At 33.1% G+C, this 21,960-nt stretch overlaps 2 protein-coding genes across 5 annotated transcripts in view; both read right to left on the reverse strand.

Moving 5' to 3' along the window:
* The window catches only part of LOC141450440 (meteorin-like protein), a 55,652-nt gene extending 37,716 nt beyond the window's left edge, over positions 1-17,936 (reverse strand). Inside the window, exon 1 of the mRNA XM_074120896.1 lies at positions 17,485-17,936. Coding sequence (XP_073976997.1) covers positions 17,485-17,597 — 113 coding nt within the window. The 5' untranslated portion in view covers positions 17,598-17,936. The remainder of the gene's footprint in view (positions 1-17,484) is intronic.
* Positions 1-21,960, reverse strand: part of LOC141450437 (uncharacterized) — a 66,683-nt gene that overhangs the window by 17,901 nt on the left and 26,822 nt on the right. The window contains exons 13-17 of one of the 4 annotated variants that reach the window (XR_012456108.1): positions 19,671-19,877; positions 18,434-19,322; positions 3,363-3,507; positions 2,994-3,064; positions 1,568-1,901 (exon numbers count right to left, since the gene is read on the reverse strand). The gene's annotated coding sequence lies outside the window, so the exon portion shown is untranslated. Of the gene's footprint in view, positions 1-1,567; positions 1,902-2,993; positions 3,065-3,362; positions 3,508-10,024; positions 10,145-18,433; positions 19,323-19,670; positions 19,878-21,960 lie in introns of those variants that run through there. The other 3 variants (XR_012456111.1, XR_012456110.1, XR_012456109.1) reach the window with 3 other exon arrangements.

Raw genomic sequence — 21,960 nt, forward strand, 5'->3', positions numbered from 1 at the left:
ATACAAGAGGAAACCAAAAAGAGAAAGAATAAACAAAGCGTTCAGGTAATTTCTCCCTTTAATTAATAATAAATCTATGGAAACGATATAAAACCGTTGTTGCACGATTTTCTTGCATATTTTATGTAACCACGATTTGTTTTTAAGAAAGTCAACTCTTTTTTCAGTCGTGTTTGCTGACCACTACTAAGTGCGTCCTTCAACTATAAACTAGTTAGCCTTCCGTTAATATTTAAATCAAATGGTAATATCTGTTCATGGCCGACTTCATTATTAACTTATTCATATAATAATAGAATAATATAAACACGAACTTGGAAAGAACTGTCACTACAATAAAAAAAAAAAAAAAACTATTTTACAAATTAGAAAGAATTAGGAATTCTATGGGAAGGAATTAGCTCAGTTAGTCAGCGAATAATATATCCCAATGCTAAGATCCCGGGTTTAAATCCAATTTCTGGCCCTTAGATTTTCTCTTCCTAGGAGCTACTTATCGCTCACTGTGCTGGAAAGTGTTGTCTGCAACGAGAGAACATTGTACTGAGGCCTACAATGCGCTCCGGATGCCAATGGCCTCAGAAGCTGAAACGCCTTAAATTTTTTTCTGTAACGCAACCAGCTCTCATTATTACGCCATGAAGACAATAAATTTTGTCGAAAAACGTTGGAGTTTGTTTTTTATTTTTACTGACTCCTCACTAGTTCAATCCTAAATATTAAGTATGCAACATCTTTCTTAAGGAGTTCCTGACTCTTAACAAGATTAGATTAGATTTAAGTTCAGAATGGAATTAACTGAAACTGCGGGTAGCATAATTCCATCTTACCCTATAGATCAGAGCTTCACCAAAGTGGTACTTCCATCGAAGGCCACTTCTCCTACTACTAGTTCGGAAAAGCAACCATCATCGCTGTGACCATATGTTTGACCAAGTGTGTTAATAATAATTATAGAATAGTTAATAAGTCAGAAAAGTTGCATTCCCAGTTGCATTCTAGAATCTTACTTCATTAAGATACGTATACTGAAAGAGGAACCTAAAGATATTTCTTTATAAATTTAATTAGATCTAAAAAGCTGTGGACAATAGAGCGAAGAGCGTAGAACCCGCAGCGCCTCCACGACCAGCGCTGAAGTGGTAGTCCGTGCGCGCATCGAGATCCAGGTATCAGTTTGTCTGTATGTACTAGCTAGCACGTGCACTTACACACAGATCTGGATCAAGCTGAAACCGGTTTACCGCCTCTGACGTCACCAGTTAATTATCTCTCTCTCGACTATCCCCGGGGCGCGGTCTGCCCTTTCACTCGACTGGCCCGACACTTACCTGTAGCACAGATAAAACTTGTGCATATAAAAACTAAACTGGCCACCAAAAATATAATATTTAAATAGGGAGGGAAAAAATGTTTGCTTTCACCAAATTTCATGTATAAAAGAACGTATGGTTTTTTTTTTTTTTTCTTTTGTAATAGAGTATGGGTTTGTAGCGCCTACTTGTCCACGAAAAAAGTGTACTATTACACAAAATGGTCAGTTGGAATGTGCGCATCATCTTGGAACTTGAAACAAAACAAATCGCAGGAAGTTTCTCAAACACCTACAAACCGAAATCAGACCAAGTCCCATCTCTTAAAATAAATCATCCACCAATATCAGAATAATATTAATACTAATAAAATTAACAAAATTTTGCACTTGTACACAGTATTCTAATTCTTTATCTTGATATTACCATTTTAAAAACATTCTTAAACACTTATACACACTCTCAGACTGATGGTGCAATGATTTGTGACAAGCGTCTTTTTAATTGGAAGTCCAAATTCTCTTCATTTAAAACCTCAGATGACGGACGATTATATGGGACTAAAGCTCTAAATATCTTAATCAGTTTCTGTCAAAGTTATCAAAATGTTAATTACATTTGTATAAATAAAAAACCAGAAGATAATCATTAACTTGAATGAAATAGAAGACTAAACAAAGATAAAGAGAGAGGATAGATTCACAGACCAGTTCCTATATGAAAAAAGTTAACCGTAAGCACAAATTAAATTAAATTAATCAATTAATTTATAGATAAAAAGCAATAAAAAAGATAGGAGCAAAAGACTGTCTACTTGCTAAGTCTGGCGCCAATAATCGCATTTAAACTTCTATCTAGAATACTAGCTAAACTTATAAACTACATTCCATAATAGAAATGAATAACAATAGTACAATGATTACAAAAAAGCTAATCATGGTAAAACAAAGATTCTACGAGCATAATTCAATATTATCTTGCCCTATTGTTCTTATTAAAATCGCATACTCTGTGCTTTTGTAACGTACTGCAATTGCGACCTCTGTCCAACCGTATTTATCTTTGCGGTTATGATAACGATTCTCAGAACAACCTAGTTTAAACTTTCTCATGGTTGTTACTGAGCAAATAAAATATCAGATTTGAATACACGCTGTATTTTTTTCAAATTGTAAGAGACCTTTTTTTTTTCAACAAAATCGTAATTTCAACAATAAATATGTAGAGATTTGCTTTACAAAAAGTAAAATAACATAATTACTAAACATGGTACATTAAAGGCAAATCAAAATATCAATGTTTACGAAATGTGTCTACAAAATTTTATTGACCGCACCTCAAAACTCCCAAGGATAATGTTATTTTGACTGCTGTCGTAGATAATGTAGTACGTTTTCTTTATTTTTTTTGTTTAGGGTACAAGATTATTCACGAAAAACCATCAACACCCAATATTTGGGGCACGCCGCATCATTCAAAAAAAAAAAATCCCTTCAATATTGACTGTAGTTGGAAGGGACTCGTTACATTACAGAACTAGGATGTAAGAAGCAAAATGGCTGAGAAAAGGTTAAAGGCAAAAAATCAAGAACTGTATGTGAGGTAGAATTATTAAAATGAAGAAAATAGAAATAACTTTCATTAAGATTTGGTCTATTTAGTAAATTAATAATTCCATACCTGAACATATTACTAAATAATTAAGGCATCATTTTTAATATCTACATGAGAGAACAAACTGGTCACATTACCTGCGAACAGAAATAAAAAACTGATTAGATTAAAGTAAGCACACAGAGTCTCTCAAAGAATCATTTAAAAAAATACTAACACACATAAAAAGAAATATCAAATTCAGCTTCAAAAGATGAATTAATTAAAATAATCAAGAATTTACACAATCCCAAATGATGAACTTTTTACAACACAATGGTATTGCGGTATCAACCATTTAGGTGTCATAAAATTGACTGTAAAACAATTAAGACAACACCCACACAAACATAAAGTTCAAAATGACTAAGTAAAAAAAATAAAATAAAAACAAACCCAGAACTTGTGCTTCTGTTAAAAGCTTGACGGTGATGACTCTTTGAAACACAAGACGTCTGGATCTTAGACAGATTGCCCGTCATCCTGGACCATACCTAAACCATTTCTCAAGAGCTTTTCCCATATACAATAAACAGTTTACCTAAAAGAATGTTTTATAGCTTTTAAACGCTCTTATAAATACATTTCTCTTTTTTATTTTTATTTTTTAACCACCACTTACTTTGTTTATTAACATGAGTTTATTTCAGAGTAAATAGATAAACAGCGTTTAAAAATAAACAATATGTTAAGATGTTTGAAGACTATATAAGTACTGACAATTTTATTAGAAAACCAAAATTCTTAAAAGAGGTACACAAGTAAGCTTGGAGGACTCTGACGGGCATTTCGCAGATATTCCACGAGGTAAAAATTCCAACCAAACCAAAATTCCAAGCCGGATGATTGAGAGCATTGCTTTTTTCTTTGGTCAATTTTGAACGGAAATATAATTAGACATAGGATAAATACAATGAGATTTCAAATCCGTCATTCCATATCTATAAGTAGATACCACAAATAAATAGATTTATTAAATAATTTTCTTTCATTTTTTCCGAAAACGGATGCACTAATTTTCTACAAATTATATATTTTTATATAATACATGATTAAATATGTTTAAAACTTAAATGTCAAGAAAATGTGACTTATTTTAAAAAAAGGGTACAGCTAAGGGAATGAGCTTCAACCTTGAACTTTCAGAATTGCATATTACAATTATTATTATTAATTGAATATATCATGTTAAGAATCCTTTATTTCTTTTATTCTTCCTAAAAACTGTCTCTGGAAGATTTTGAAACCTGAGAAGGGGGAGCTTGCCTCTGAAACCACATAGCAATGAATTACTATTCTAAAACTCTACATCTTGGGAATTATGGTTGATATGTAAGAATTAAAATTTATTTTTGTTATTTTCTTACAATAAGTTTTCATCAGTACTGCAACAGCAAAAAGTGTGGAGTTCCTCAATCGATTTTTTTAAACTACTTAAATGAGCTTTTGAATGCTATTAATATGCTCTCTCTAAAATATATTTTGCATTTTTAAAGAATCATTACTGCACAAAATACTTACATCCTGTTAACCATTCATAAAAAAACACAACACGTGATCATTCACATTTATAAAATAATTCTGTACAACTTCCTTCTGGTTTATTTTTATAGAAATGAAAAATAACAGCAATACAAACGCAGGAAGCCACTATATTAAAAGTAGGCGTTGCAGACATCTCTAATTGTACAACTTCAAATAATAAAATGGATCTTAAAAGACTGTGACATGCCATGGAATTGTCTGGAAATAAATCAAAAACAATTCCATTTACCCCGGTTAGAATTCTTCTTTCATATATTAATCTTCTACTATACGTTCGTCTTCAACTATTATGGTTAAGATTTTACTTACTGCAATTGAATATACTTAATTATTTGGTTTATTAGAATATCATTATTTTCAATTCAAATGCCAATCAATAAGTATATACAAGTAAGAGTTATTTCATTCAGCATAAGACGTTTAATTTTGTAATTTAAAATACGCTCCTTTAAAAATTCATAAAAATCAACGCATCCAATGGCAAAAAACTGAACATTAATTGAAACATAAAAGAACTCCAAAAGAACAAATTTCAAAGCTATACTGTTGATGGAACAGTTTTCTTCAATTTAAAAACGACCAGAACGGAAACAAAATTAGAGTGAACACTATCATGACTTTCTTTTAATAAAATGTCTTCTTTTCTAAGTTCGACCTTTATTTCAACTTCACTATCTAATCTGCCAACCTAAACCGTTAAGGAAGTCTAGTTTTGAACAATGTAGACTTCTATCTTGTAATAGAACTGACTCCAAATCAAAATTCGCATTCCACCAATTAGAAACAATAGTGTTAGAAAATTTGTGCATTTAATTGCCCGACTCCTAATCATTGGGAACGTTGAAGCATTATGTGTCAGTTCTTAAAAGTTCAAATAATTGTAAATTCAAATCACGTACATCATTAAATTAATAAATATACTTGAATCAACAGGTGTAACGTAATCCAACATTGTAGGCCACGCTATTAAATTTAATTACCAGTTTTGTCTATAATTTCTGTCTGCGTTACAAATATGAACGAAAAAAAATTGGTCAACACTTAACCAAAATAGCATGGTTGCATGTCATCGTCCAATTTGGTTAGAAAATCTTTAACAATTCATTTTTGCATCTTGACAAGATGTTCTTTTCGGGACGTTGAAACTTCAAACAAACTGAATACTTTCTGTTTCTATTCACTAAGTAATCCTTGTAATGACAAAGAATAATGGTAACACATTTTGTAGACTTTTAATTTTAGGAAAGAACATTATTATAATTTTATTTATCTCAGCGGCTTTTACAGATTTTTGATAATTAGAAACTACTTATTTAGTTTTAAGATTTTTTTATTAATTCAAGTTTTTTTTTCTGTATGTATTAGTTTAAGATTTTGATTTTTTTGTTAATATCGAGTTCTCTGTACTCATCCAAGGATTTATTAGAAGTTAACATTAATGAAACGCTACTTTCTGCGTTTCTAGGGAAGTGAAGAATTAGATTTAATAAGTTTAGTAAGATTTAAAAATAAGAAATTTATTTCTTGTGGCAACTCAGAGAAGATTTTTGCTCAAGTTGAAATTTCCCCTAATAAGCTGGTTTTTTGAAGGATTTTTCTGAAGAAAAATGACAACAGTGTTCTTTTGTTACGAGGCATTTCAGTTTTACGGAATAAAAATATATTTATTAAGGAGCATTAAAATATATCGTCACTTCCTATTCGTGATTGAAACTATTTCTAAATATTAATTAGGTTTGAGTGTTACATACAATTATTATTCGTAAGATACCCTGAAATACGATAATTGCCAACATCGAACAATCCTAAGTTTCACTTTACTAAACCAATTTTTAATTTTTTGTTATTTTTGAAAACAGGTACTGTCGATTTTCTTAAAACTTGCATTCTTGCAGAAAACACTTTTATTAATAAAAACACCGCGAGTGACAATAATTGATTCATTAGGGAGCCACTAACGAGTTACTATATCAGTTATTACATTTCATTGTTGCGGAAGCAATCGCACGTGCAGTTGTGAATTTCAATAAAGTTATTTTTAAAAAAAACTACTTATTAAAAACGCAGTGTCGACAATTTTACAAGATCACACTCCTTTCTTTACCTCGTACAAGAAAAAGTAAAAAGAAAAGAAACAATGAACATCATCCAAGTATTGGGTAAGAATTAATAAGATCAGTAACCAAGCGCTGCAGTACCCAACCGGTTTGGGTGTGACCATATGGTCAACACATCTAGAGGAAAGGTCGTCCACCCACCTAGGCGCCCCTGTTGTCCTAGAGTACTTCTTCATATCTGGTTCCCACTCTTCTGGATCCTGTTGGCAGTGCTACTCACACTCCTCTGGGGACCTTCTTACAAATTCAACTCCACTTTATCCATTTTGATTGGTCTACTAAATAATTCGTTCCAACTGGTTTTTAGATTTAACTCTTTGGACATACTACATTATTTATTTCAATATATTTATCTTATTTTCATTGTCAACCTAAATAAAAAAAGAATGTATACTTCACATAAACCTCATTTTATATTAAATAAAAAATATATTTGGGAACTTTATGAAAGCAACAAACCTACTGGATTATTTCTTATGGGAGTTTTGAATAATAAATAACAAAGATACGGTCTAAAATTTTTTTTTTTTTTAACCAAAGCTTCATTTTATTAACTCTGGTTCTGGTTATTTCTAAACCACATGTTATAACAATAAGCTCAATCCGACATTCTTACTGCGACTTGACCTTCTTTTACTATTTACTGTAGAAAACAAATTTTGGCCATCTGCACAAACGCAAAATGAGTTCGAAATTAAAGAGTGGAATTATAAATTCTGTACTCTTATATAAGAATCTTTTTGAATAAGTTAGTTCAGAACTTGACTCTTGGTTGACAATCTGAACGTTCTCAGGGACTCAGGAGTAGCTGCAGTGTGACATTGATTAGTGTAATCAATAATGAAACTGAAATCAAACTCAGATTTGCATTCTAGATTCTATGCTCTTTTAAAGCCCCTAGAGCTTTTAGGCTGGAAATATAGTTACTTACGGCAAGCCCGCACCTGCAGGTTCATCTTACCAGCCTCTGCTGGCCAAGGCAAACAGTATTCGCGTAGCAGTTTCGTCGCCATGTTCTTGACCCAAATCAGGTTAATCGGGTAATTGCCCAAGCCTTCTTAATAGACCCTGTAGGCACTCTGTCGTAGGAAAAACATCCCTATAGATTACCGTGGGTGTATACAGCTCCTGCAGGAAATATGGAAACAGGAGGAGAAACCATGTCTTCTATCCTATCCAAAAAATTGCGTTGCAATCGCCAGTTAGTGATATCTAAGGCCCTTAAGAGAGTTTGGAGGAGCTAAAGCGCAAAAACAGCTAGCGGGAAAGTCCTGGGCCTGAAGTTTCTGCTACCACAACTACAAGAAATCAGCACAGGAATTCTATTTTAGCTGCAGTGGCTAGGGAATAAAACCCCTACCAAGGCTACTATAATCTAAACCACAAATTCACATGCATTCTTCATCAATATTTTTCACTAGTTCTATTAAAAGTTGTTGGTTTTCTTTTCGATTGTTTGAAGTACAATTACTTATAGTTGACTATCTCCTACTAGACATTCTGCACGACTTCAGTCAATGTAGAAGTATAAATAAAATTCACAAAACGTATGTCTACAAATTATTAGCTAACATAATACTCGAAAAAGAAGATAAAATCAGATTTTCCTTCTCCTACCCGTATTGATCTACAATAAGAACTATAAAACATGTTTTTTGAAACGGAATAGATAATCCGTCTTACTAGGTATCTAGGAATCTTCAGGTCACAAACGTCACAAGAAGATGATAGCCGACAAAAGGAAGTGTTGGATGCTGTGGTTCTATTTACTGATTAACATATAATGGATACTGGCGCAGCTAATGTACTTGCCACACCTACCACAATGATATGTTCATTATTGTTTCTTTTATGATTCTATTATAATTCCAGATAATTTTTATTGACTGTACCTAGTACTTAGCTAATTGCGCCTACAGTGTGGCCAACACAATAGGCAATGCAATTCTAATTATTATTAACAATAACGTCGTATTATTTTATAATTTTAATTTAAGGCGGGTCAAAATCTGAGGTTATTGGCCTCAGTAGTGTTTTCTTAATGCAAAATTTTTAAAGATATGTTTGGGCGAATGGAAAAATGATATCTGAGCTCAAATATCCAAAGAATAAAAAATTCTTCCAAAATTAAGTTCTACTTTCTTAGATTCCATTACAATTCTATATATTTCTCATTTTCAAGTACCTCCCATTCTTCGTAAATCCCATCTCATTCTAGGTCTTTTACAAACAAGCAGCTGTCCTTAACTAACAGTTCAGCACAATCCTGCCGGCATTAACATCATTGGCCTGCTACCTCCTTATACAAACAAGATTTAATAGAGTGTTGATGGAATCACGATCGACATTAACACACGAACGACCACTTCTCTAAATATACAGTATATTTTATGTAAACGACTAACTGATATTGTAAATAATTTACAATTTTATTTACATAAAATATTGCGAATGTTATTTATTAGGAAAACAATATTCTGACAGTTGAATGAAATTTTCCCCCCAAAACGCTATATTTTTCTTTAAATGGCGCCCTAAAAATAATTTTTATTTGTAAAATTTTTCTGGAATAATGATTTTTGGGCCACAGATAAGAATTGCAAAGGTATTTCAGAATTTTACTTCACACGTTTAGTTTATTTTTAATTTTTTTTCACCGTCGTCAAAATTACACGACTAATTTATACAAGTTCAACCATTTACTTTAATTTAAGATAATTAAACATATTCAGTTGAATTCAGTATTATTAGCATATTTATCAATAAGAATTGATTTGAAAATAAATTTAGCCATTAAATTAATAAATCACATTAAATAAATTTGTCATTTATAAAATGAAGAGACAATTAGCATTTTTGCAATCGTATTGGCAGAAAAATGGAAGAACTTGAGAATCCGGATGACATTGGCATTGATCATTTAGAGCTCGTTGGAGGAAAACACGCCACACATGTGTCAGTCTGAAGGCCTTTAGAAATATTTCTACAAAGTGGACACCAGAATATTGTGGAGGGAGCGAAGAGAAATCTGATTTTACCACATTTATCAACTGTCTTAATTTTAATAATGTGAAAACCAGTTTTGTTAAAGCTTGTCTCCAAATTCAGATACTTATTTATCTCTCTCTTTTATTATTTATTTCTTCAGAACAAATGAGATTTTTTATTTCGAAAACCTATCCAACAACTAGTTGGATCTAACTGATTTCTTATTGGACCAATCTGAACTGTACGGTTCGTTCAACTTTAGGGCCTTGAATAATTGATTTACTAGAAAGAATTTAACAAGAGCATTAAATAAAATATAGTTTACAGATTTACTAATTTCTTAAAATGAAAATTTAATTCTATTCTATAGAACTATTTTAATAATTATTTATCTTAATATTCTCTTACAATGCTTTTTACTAACAATCATTTCGTTTCTAATCCCTTGCTTCTCTCAAATTTCCTTTTATTATTAAGAAGGTATACTGTATCCAGTTGGTCAGTGAAAATCCATGTTCTGAAGTACACCTAGAGAATTTATGTATGAGACAGACGTTTGCTTGAAAAAAGTTAAAAAACTAAAATAAAGCAAAAATAGTTGCAATAAATGAGTGTGTAGATAAAAGAAAAAGGTTACATAGAATTGGCTCTAATTGTGTTGCAAGGATGTTTTTTTATTGGAGGAGAGAGAAGCTCTCCTCACATGCACACCACCAAAATTACTTCGGCTTTTGAGTGTATGTCAGCACACTAACACACACTCCAGAATTACTCTTCGCTATTTACTTTTCTATTGGTCACAAATTATTATATTTAGGTTGCTGTCACTTTCGATGACTTTTTTTTCTTTTTTCTATTTTAACATTACCTCAGAAATATGTTTTTAAGAATCTTTATGGTCCCCACCTTACCGCTAACCAATTAGTGTAATTACAGATTCAAATTCATTCCCTCAGTTATTCCTAACAACTTTCGCGAAATATCTTTGAATCAAAACTGATTCTTTCAGCTTGCAGCATTTCGAATTTCATGGAAGAAAGTCTTATTGCAATCATTTTCGAGACAACATTAATAAATTTACACATTTTGAAAACAGCAAAAAATTCTCCTTAACCTATTTTCTGAAAACTTGGAATTCGATCATCGAACTTGGAAAATGATTCTTCATTTGTCTATCAACAGATGATTGATATGTAAAGCAATTTGTAAAGCGTCACTTTGGAGGTAGTGGTTACCTTAAAAGAAAATTCTTCAATAAACACGATGAAAGTTATACGAAAGTTTTTGCTGACATAAACAGAACCCTTAAAACGTCAATGAATCAATGACAAGAAACCGACATGGACAAGTTAAATAAGGTGAAGTTAAAAACAGTGATAAATAAATCACAAAATAAAAGCTGTACACGTTGATAGGGGCCGAATAGTAGCCTGGAGGGACCAGGGCGTAAAGAATTCTCTTTTCTATTTGTGCAATAGGGTGCGCTACAACTACATATAATGTGTATTAGGAACAACAAGTTAGAATAGGTGATTTTTTAGTGCATATGAAATTGCTGGGGACTCAAATAACTTATGGTGCATTCTACCAAAAGAGAGAAAAAAAATATTTCCCAATTAAACTAGGTTTAACCATTATTTTCTCTTCAAACTATTCCTTGAATGAAACCTTGTAACAATTCTAAACTTTATCGCCCGTTTGGTATTTGTTAGACGCTATACTGCAAAAACTATACCCAGGATTCTTGGATCCAGACATTATGGACACAATCTAAACTGAATGGATCTTTTTCGTTGGCAATTCGGATAATTAACTGATCACAAACATTCCGGATTAATAATATTAATAATAATAAAAATGGAAGGGATTAGCTATGCGGTTAGCGTACTGGACTCCCACGCGGAGGGTTCGAATCTAGCTGCTGACCCTTAGATTTTCTCTTCCTAGGAGCCTCTTACTCACTCACCGGTGTTGTCTGTAACGAGAGAACACTGTCCGGAGGCCGGCTGTTGCCGGTTTATTTATTGTGATTGATATAAAGATAAAAAGATTGATTTATTTATTGTGGCTTTGATATAGTATCTCATTGTAAAATTCTAGCTGACGGAAACACCAGCAACTATCACGCTTCAAGTAAACTTTATGAAAACGCCATGAAGGGGGATAAATATAGAGGAGGGTGTTCCTTATTCAACGATCTGAACGTCCCTATGGGTGGCATGAACTAACAATACAATCACCTTACACTGGCACCTTGATCCTGTATCAAGTGTGATGGAGGGTAAGTCAATAAGGGTAACTTGTAACGTTTAGGTCCAATTCCCAGTGGTATCCTTCCCACTCATGCACATTCCTGACACCCTTCGTGCCAGGACATCTATTTCACTATGAAGAGAGTAAAGTAGAGGGACTAGCTTTGGGTAGTCATTTCCTTGAAGACTTTTAAGGCAAAAAAAATTGAGCTACAATAATTGTTGAAATAATTACTTGAACCGATAGACTTGGGATGAGAAAAGGATTGAGTTAAATCAGAATTAACTGTTAGGACTAAGTTGAACAGTGAAGAAGAAAAAGAAAATATTAAAGTTTAGTTCGAAGAAGTGAAACGAAAGTTAACGGTCAAGCCTACTACGGACGTTGTTACCTGCTTAGGACCTACCTGGACCCAGCCTTTCATACCTTCAGGGCAAAAAGTTCCACTAGCTTTAAGCACAGAGGGAAGAGGAGGGAGCAACTGAGAGAACTCCCCCTTAATAATACCAAGGACACAGTTGACTCGGCCACCACAACTTTAATTACATTGAGAATAAGCGTTCACCTAAAATTATATCTTTTTTTTTTAAAAAAAAAGTAACCCAGCCGCAACTGTTTCAACGTTCCCCTCTAATGAATCAGATATTTGAGTTACTCTATTAAGAGAAAAATATATAATAAAAAAAATGTATATATATAGAATAAAATAAGAGGTGCCCTTCTCCTCCTTAACCCTCTCCAGATATAAGAAGTGTTATGAGAGAATGGCTCCAGTCGTATTCACACACGACTAACAGACACACATATGTGCGCTTCTAACTTCCAGAGGGCACTTTGTCTCTCACGCCTTCCCTTTACAGTATGCGTTATGTCAGAAAGCTTTAAAAGTTAACAGCGACAACCTGTTTGCGTCTTTGGCAAATTCATTAATTACGCAATTGGGGAGTTTGGAACATGTTGAGGGCACTTCTTTTCGGATCTAATTGGTCAAAAGTTTGTTTCAATTTGAAGTTATTTTGTCACTAAAGTTTTACATTGCAATGTTAAAATAACGAAGCAATTTTAGAGAAGTCCACTTGCGTAAAATATAACTGATGTAGACTGGCAGGGAGAGATAGATTGATTTATATCTGTACCTCGGAGGGAAAAGGCACCATGTCACAAAAAGTAAATTTTACAGGGGAGCCAAATAAAGATATTTTTCCAAATTCATTTTTTGTTCCACTTTTCCGGTTATACTCTTTCCTGTACTTCTCACCATAATTATTACAGTTGGTATGGCCACTTAACCTCCCATATTTTAAAATATTTTACTTTCATCTCCATTGTGAAAAAATTTATGCCCATGTAGTGCCTTTTACCCTTAAGTAATGAAGTATCATAGCGCTTTTTAAAAATACATAAATCGCTTAATAGTAAACATAGGACACATTGTGCTTTACACCTCTAGAAAGAGCAACAAAAAATCTGTAAAATGATGCCAAAATCTGAAAATCGAAAAAAATGGACATGGTGCCTTTTCCTTCCGAGGTACAGATATATATTTATAATCTTTATTACTATATACATCTAGAGTAAATTAAGCGCCAGATTTACTATAATTACGTAGGTATAACATTGCCTCTGAAGAACGATATCCCGAAGGCTAGCCAGCATGCGCCGAAAAATGCTAGAGGCCCCAATAACCTCAGAGATAAACTTGCCTTAAATTAAATAAAAAGGGAAAACAAAAAAAACTGTGTCCATACACATTTTGGTGGGAAAATACAACTGAATGAAGTGAATGGTTCAGAAAAGCATTATTATTTATTAATATAAATTATTATATTCATCAATTTTTGTGTAAATTTATTTAATTATTTGAAATCAGTGTATAAACAAGTAAATATGAGTGGAGAAGAAGTAACTAGGGTGTGAACAGCAGCAGGAGAGATAAACTATCCCCGGCGGTAAGACTTCTTGTAGGATTGACTATTACGGAAGTGCCCCCTAATTAACATACTTCACCCACAACATACTGTACTTAGAAATAAATTCTATTCTAACTTTATAGTTCTAGTTCATGCATTCTATAAGATTTGATTGGAAAGAAAAAATTATTATAAAAATAATCATGGGTTTCAGTTTCATCTGTTCTCAAGAATCAATTGGAGAATAACAAATAAAGGAAAATGCGATAAGAAGGTAGCCTTTGAACTGTGACTAACTCATCCATAAGGTTAACTATTTAATAGGTCTAAAATTCGGCGAGGGGTAAAGATGTATCAAAGGCCTAACAAGTTATCAAAACAATAATCATCAACGCGGGCAAACTCCAACAACTTAATTCTTCATCACAACATTCATATTTATTCATTCTTTAAAGTCTATCCACATTTAACGTACAAGATTTCACCGTCACAGTAAATCTTTCAATTCGTAATGGAATCTCTGTTTTTTTTCGCTATGAAACAGAAGGAACATAACTTCAAATTTTCTAATTTTAACCTAATTGATATACTAACTACTTTTGGGTGAGCCCAAATGACGTTTTTATCTGTATATATTTATAATGGTATCATCTTCTCAATAAATTTATGTTGATTATTTTTACTTTATGAAAATTCGACTAAACGTTCTTTTGGCGAGTCTGTAAAATCACTGATTTGGATTAACATTTCTCCGGTTCTGACTTACGAGATATTTCCGGAAACAGGCAATATTCCATCATTTAATTACTGATTTTAAAACAACCTTTAAGTCCAAGAGGAAATAATTCAATAGAATAACTACAATCCCGATTGGGCAGTACGTATTGATAGTAGTAGCAACAAGTGTTTTGAAGCCTTAAGGGGAAAAAATCTCCTGACAAGTTAACCCTTTTCAGAACTATTATCTGTCTTTAAAACATCAACAAAAGTTTATTTTGCTATTTTTGTTTCAATAAATCTTTGAATTAGGGCATTCTGCGCAGTTGTTAAACGTATTAAAGTGAAGTTAAAAGAGTAATTTCGATGGGTAACATGCAGTTACTCACTCTGTTGGTAACAACAAAGATATATGTTAGATATAATGTTAGTAGATTAAAATTTGGAGTTGGGCCAAAACGACTAATAGGATCTAGTGATAGAAAGTCGAGTAAGATTTTTAATTGAAGGCGCGTCAAATCTAAGGTCAATGGTACACCGCAATCTTCACAGCGCGCTGTTCACCAGATGCGGGCAACGTGCGGGTTCCTAAGAAGGGAAAATTCTAATGGTAGTCCAACTAGACACGGAACAGGTGACTTCCGTGTGGCACTCTAATCCCTTTCAACGAAGTGCGCTTCGAAGATCGACTTGATAGAGAACCTTGATAGAGAAAGCCAATTCTTACGGTGAGCTTAATCGAAATCATTTTATTATTTGAAGGACAAACTGTAAATGTATCAAAAGACCATGCGCATGACTTACCAAGGAACAGAAGTAGCTATTTTGTCTTTTAAATACATAACTTGGGAACAAGAATTACAAATTTGGATCATTTATTCTACAAATTTAGAATGTAATGTATAAGTATCCAGCATTGGACATTATTTATTGTCTAAATACATAATTTGTGTAACCAGTTTTTAAGATCGCATAGATTCTTACATTAAATTAGAATCTCATGGTTTTCTAAAATACACTTTAACGCTTAAATCTACTTTTCTCAAAAACCTGAATCTGATTTCACATGAGAACCCTAAAAAAAACTTAATGAGGGCAAACTAGAAGTTATATGTATTTCTAAATCACTAAAAATCAGGGAGGCCCCAAAACTATAAAATCTGGTAAAAAACAATATTTCTTCCGTAGTAAACTAATTCATTGCTCACAAATATTTCTGTTGCAGCGACAGAGAATTATAATTTGTACTAAGTTGAATTGTAGTACAAATCTGAAAACTAGTAATGGTTACTGGGGAGCTCTTACAGGCTCTAACGTTAAATATTACATTTATACTAAGTAATTCATAAAATCAATAAAAAAAAAAAGTACCACCAGAATTCCAATCTACAACGTGTAAACAATCCTCTTTAACAGACAGACATTGTGATTCAGACAAACCTGACTCACTGCCATAATATTATCAACCATCTAATTGTATTATTGTTTAATAGATATAAATGTTTAGCTAGACAATTCATCTGGCGCCTCCAAAATAGTTTATCGGTTACGTAAAAAGTAAAAAATTTCCGGATGAGAATACTCTTATCTTATTGCACTTTATTGAAGCTTAGATTGATTTTGATTGACTAAAAAAACAAAAAAAAGAGTTGAATCCAATCAACAATTTACAGATCACTACAATAAGAGGAGAAAGCTGTCGTCTCAACTTCTCCAGGACACCTCCAAATACTCTGCGTTGAATACTGAAGTTTCAAAAAAAAATGATTAACCCAACATCTGCTACGTCCAAGACTAAATGCAGCTATTATGCCGTTCCGGATTACATTCATACTTCCGGCGAACTGATATTCTTGCTAAACAGAATTTTGGTTAGACATTTCTAGCCTACTAATATGTTACAGTTGTTAGAACCGTGTAATATTCTGAAATGACCAATTAGAAGAGGGATAACTTCATTCCTTCCAAGGAACCTCGCTTAAATTAAGTAGGTTTTAGATGTACACAGTTCAAACTGAGAATATATGCTGATTTTAAACAAAATCCCTGAAACGGTGAATGCAAATATACAAACAAAAAAAGGAAGACCAATTCCTAGAATCACTTTTTCGTTCTAAAAAAAAAAAACGACCACGAAACAAATATTTCGAGTAGAAACTCAAAATCGAAAATCTCCATCATTTTAATACTTCCTCTTTCAGAAAATTTAAAATTCAGAAGTGTATGGGCAAGACAATTCTGGGCGAGCTTTTGTAATTAACCCCCACCAACCCTCTTTGGAGGGAATGTTAATCACTGCAGTTTCCTGAGACCCAATTTGCCTTTGATAATCTAATTATTTGGGAATAATAAACAAAAGTGAGAAGCTCAAGTATGTGAAGTTTACAGAAAACTATTACGATAAAATTAATAAGAAAAAAAAAACAAAGTTGCTTTTCTGCTTGGCCAAATTCGATCCAAATTTAATGTTGAGGCTCTGGGCGATTTTACCAATCATGAACTTCTAGAAACACAGTTTCGAAAATTTGATACAAAAAAAAAGCAATAAGAAAAGCAATATAACCCTAATCAGAAAGAAGTAGTAATAAACAATTTAAATTTTTAAAAATTCGAATTACTATAGTGCTCTTAAAAACTTTTACATCTAAGTAGATGTAATAAACAGGCCGCCTTTACAACCGGATTACCCAACGATTCCAGTAGCAGTAGATGTAAATAGTAGTCAGGAGCACACTATAGATGGTTTACAATTTAAACAACTCTTAATTGTATAAAATGTAGTTTCGTTATAAATAATGTACCATTGGACTTTAGAAATACTCAAACCATTCGAAGAACTTTCACTCTGAAGCTAAAACAATGGTCCATATTTATTATTTTTTCCCTTTCTGCTTAATTCTCTACACTTATACTGCAACCAACTTTGATTTTGTTAGTTCCTAAACGTAATTAATAAGAAAACAAATGATTTTAACATGAACACAATACCTTCCTGTCCAATCGCACTGCTGTCCGATAACATTTGATGAAGTGATTTTTAAATGAAATCCGAGACAGAGGAGAAACCATAAGGTGAGTTTTGCGTAACTGTTGAGCATCATGTCCCTGCATGTCCGCCGCGATCGTACATCACTTCTAAAAAGCACTTCAGGTTTCTTATATAAAAAAGGGGGGAAAAAAATATTTTCTCCAAAAAGATACAAAAAAAAAAAAAGTGGAAGGTAAAATCTGATGACTGAGGGGGCGGAAAAAACCACCACCCCCTTGGAAAGTAACCGATTGAATACACAAATCACACTGAAAAAAATAGGAAATTCACCATCCGACCAATTGTACCACTGCCAACGACGTTTGGCGGCAGACTGACGATTAATCACACACTATACGGAACTAGCCGGTCAGGGTAGCTCGAGTAGCCCATGCTCGACTGTACGCTCAGCGTGCAGTAGGCGCTGAGAGCCTGTGAGGTGGGAGTATAGAACGCTCCAATCATAGCAGTGCGCTCTGGCGAACAGTACGGACCTCCAGTCCACTCGCCCACTTTCTGGACAATTGTTTTCTTACAATCTACATAGTTTTTCAATTTATCTTGTCACATGCCTTTTGAATGTCTAGCAGGGCTTTTTTTTTTCATCTCACCTTCATAAAATAACTTCTAATGAAAAAAGTAAGGCTAATCCCAACTATATTAATTTAAATCACAATTTAAATAGGTATTTAATAATAACAATTATCTAAAATCAAAGCACTTATCATTAAATAAGTACTTGACTTATTTTTAAAACACTAATTTTTAATTAGAACGTGAACTAAACAAATTGGTGCGAAACACTCAAACAACAAGCTTCATAAAGTTGCTTCAAATTGGAGTTATTTCTAAATTTCAGTTGGCTTCAAATATAGACTTATTATAACACAAATCTGGCTTAATACTTACACGATTTTTTCTTTCTCCATGACGGTTTTGAGTGAATAATTGTCTTCAAACGTTAAGTTTCTCTAAAAATGAAATATAATGAAGTTGTAGATATTACTCCATTGCAAGCATAAATCCAACAAAATTCTTTCATGCAGTCCTGGAATCAAAAGCACATACATTTGACACTGAAAAAGATATTTGACTTCACAAATTATTCAGCTTCCAAAATCAATTAAAATCATTTTTATATTAGATGATTTTTGAATAAATGTACAAAATACAAAAGGCTGAAATGATTGCTTGGCAAACGCTCTAAGTAGTTCCAAAAAACAAAAGAAAAGTATACAATACCTTTACTCGTTCCAATATGGACATAAGGCCATCTAAAAGCGAAAGCAAAGCGATCCAACCAGAACCGAATACAAAACCTCCAATCCTGAAACCTTAGAACCAATAGTAAACTCCCCTTTTTATATCTGCTACCACACCATCCACACAGACCTATTTCCTCTGCATCAGTCTTAACCCAATTGCGCTTCCTCAATTCCATGCCAAATAAGCTTCCCATTACAATCTTCTAAACCGCTTTTTTTCATCCAGAACACTCCCCGACTAACCCTCTTCGCAGACTCAAGCGCCGTTGGCCTAATGATCACTTGAATACATAACGTCCTAGGTTGGCTCTTATGTTGTAGTAACAGCAGCTGAATGCAAAATAAATTTATTTAAAATAAATAGATAAAAAATAATAACACTTCATCTTAACTGAACAATTTAGTAGTAGACCAGAAGAAACAATCAAGGCGAATTGAAGATGGCCATCTTAGAGGATAGTTCGGCTTAGTCCGTCCTATCTTCCCAAATCAGCAGCACAGAAGTCAGCTTGATGACTTGAGCGGGCCTTCTTCTTTAGGAGAAAGAGAAAGAAAAAGATTAAAATAACTTACTGTTAGTACAAAGAAAAGTCTAGAAATAAATGGCAATTGTTGAAATATAAACTAGAAGCGTTTCTTTCAACTTTTTTGGGCGTAATTTTTATTCCAACTTTCTCATGCTAGAACTAAGTTTTCCCAGGAAAATTGATGTTTCAAAATTTGAGAAAATTAAAGCTAACGGATAATTTCTGTATATATGTATTAATTATTAAATACAACAAAAAATAATAAATGTGAGTTTATTTAAAAGAAGTGCAATATTTAAACAAAAATAGTTATAATGAAACAATATTTAACTTTATATATTTTTGTTTTCCAACCTGTATAGTTATGTGTAACTGTCAAAGAATCAACGCCTGCAGGTAAAACAACCCGAGTAATCCACTCTCCTAAACTGCCCAAATGGCTGTAGGAGAAAAGCTGTCAAGGCATAATTGGTTTCTGAGCAAGACCATATTTTCCATTTTCTCTTGCAGTTCACATTACTTCTAGGATGTGTCCTTTTAGTGATACCTGTTTTCTCTTATCTGAATGAGAAAGTATTTATTTTTAATGGTAGTTTAACTGGAAATAAAATGTCATTTATTAAACCAGTATTTTTTTCTTCTAAGACTTTTTCCAAACAGCTTTCTTATACTTGTATAGTAAAAATACATATTTAATACTATTGCCTATGACTAAATTTATTTTTAGAAAGAACTGGGAAGTGCAGGGAGGCTTCACTTCTCTCAATCTCAAGAGTAACCGGACCCTACTGGCCTCCGACAACGATTTGATGTTGCAGACAATACTTACCATCTGTAGATAATAAGTATAAGAGGTGAAGACTCTCAGAAAGAGCCATGTGAACTAATCCTTTAATTCAATTTGTAATGTTAAAGTTGTAACTCGTAAACTCGTTTTCAGTGTTAACACTTCTTGAGGGCTTTGTTTTAGCGCAAACTAATTTTTAGGGAATGGGTTTCCGGTGAAAGGAGCCAACATGATTCTGTAGCGGTTTCTTAGAATAGATTCCTCAGTACACCGCCAGTCTCTGTGAAAGGGCTGGGAACCCGGAGAATGGGTGCTGCATGACCATCGCTGAGCCGAACCGGTTCACAATCAGGTGTTATTATTACTATTAAAATAAACGCTAGCGGCAAAAATATCAAAGAGAGATTAATTTCATTTATAAGATAAAAACAGATATTTCAAAAGTATGTACAAATTTATTTCAGGGTATCCATTAAGTTACTTCTGCATTTTCCATTTAGACTTACTTGAAAGAGTTTTCTACAAGAATAAGTTTTAAAAATATACAATGGATGATAACAAATCAGCACATTTGTGTAAGTCCAGTTCAACGTGAAACTCTAAACGTTCTCATTCGTCTAGACGTTGCAAATCTGATACTTTCTTTACGATGGAGAACACATAACGTAACGTCAAAGCGCTTTGATTTAATGGCTGAAATCTGACAACTGATATCTGAACCAGACAATCAGAATGTGTGAAATTCTGACGTTAATTTACGTACCCTATCGTAAAGGAAGCTCAAGCATGGTCCCACAACTCTTTTTTGAATTAAAATCCTCCCCGATCATGGCCGGATATGTCTTCCGCAACCGTAGAGATCCATTTTTTCTCAACAAGCCCTTGATAAACAGTCCATTGTAGTTAGATTAGGTGAGCAACAAACAGGATGTAATGATTTTCTACAGAAAGGAAGATTTAATGGAACATATTAAGTTTATCCATGAAGCAACTTGAGTCGCCAAACTTCCCAGGTTTGGGTAGATGACAGTCGCAAGCGGTGTAGAAAAGAGAACAAGACTCCAGCAAATTAATATTTGGCACAGAAATTTCCATCATCGTTTATTGCGCTAAATGAAAAAATGGATCTTACTTATTCAAAACACTGAAATATCAAGATGAAAACATATTAACCCTTTTCAACAGCAATGTAATTCTAGAATCATAAAATGAACACCTCAATATATTGATCTCCTAGAAACAAACAGATGAATATATAAACAAGGGCCGCCATTGTCTCCAAAGATATATGTTTAGTGTAGAGATTTATAGATTCGGTACGCACCAAACTACACAGCGAGTGAGATAAAAAATGAGCCAACTCTACCGAAGGAAGTAGTATTGTTTCTATCATAATACTATACTATTTATTACAAACTAAAACACACACACATCTACCCAATCGACGCCCACGGTTTGACCTTTTAAATAATACAGCTTGGTCATTATAACTAATGGATTATATTTATTTGTTGTGGTTATGCTGTCCAAATAGAATATAACATATACTGAGTAACGGAAGTAAAAAGTTCATTGTATTTAATACTGTAATCGGTCGGTCTGAGAGCGTTTATCATCTCTTAACAGGTTCATCCTGACTTCATCTATTTATGTCTTTCTTCAATAATAAAAATCTATTAGAAGAATAAAAAACCTTTATTTTAATTTTCTTTAAGGGAAGCTTCCTGGCAGAAACTGAAAAGTTCTTTGATCTGTCAGTTCTTCAGAGGTATCCTTGAGAACTTGACTGTTCTAATCAGAGAGTCGCTACGGCTTACGTCTATCTACCTCAAGATCAATATCAACATCAAGATAATG

The sequence above is a fragment of the Rhodnius prolixus genome, unplaced genomic scaffold (genome assembly GCF_049639745.1).
Source record: "Rhodnius prolixus isolate KJV_2025 unplaced genomic scaffold, Rpr scaffold_2, whole genome shotgun sequence".
NCBI lineage: Eukaryota > Metazoa > Arthropoda > Insecta > Hemiptera > Reduviidae > Rhodnius > Rhodnius prolixus.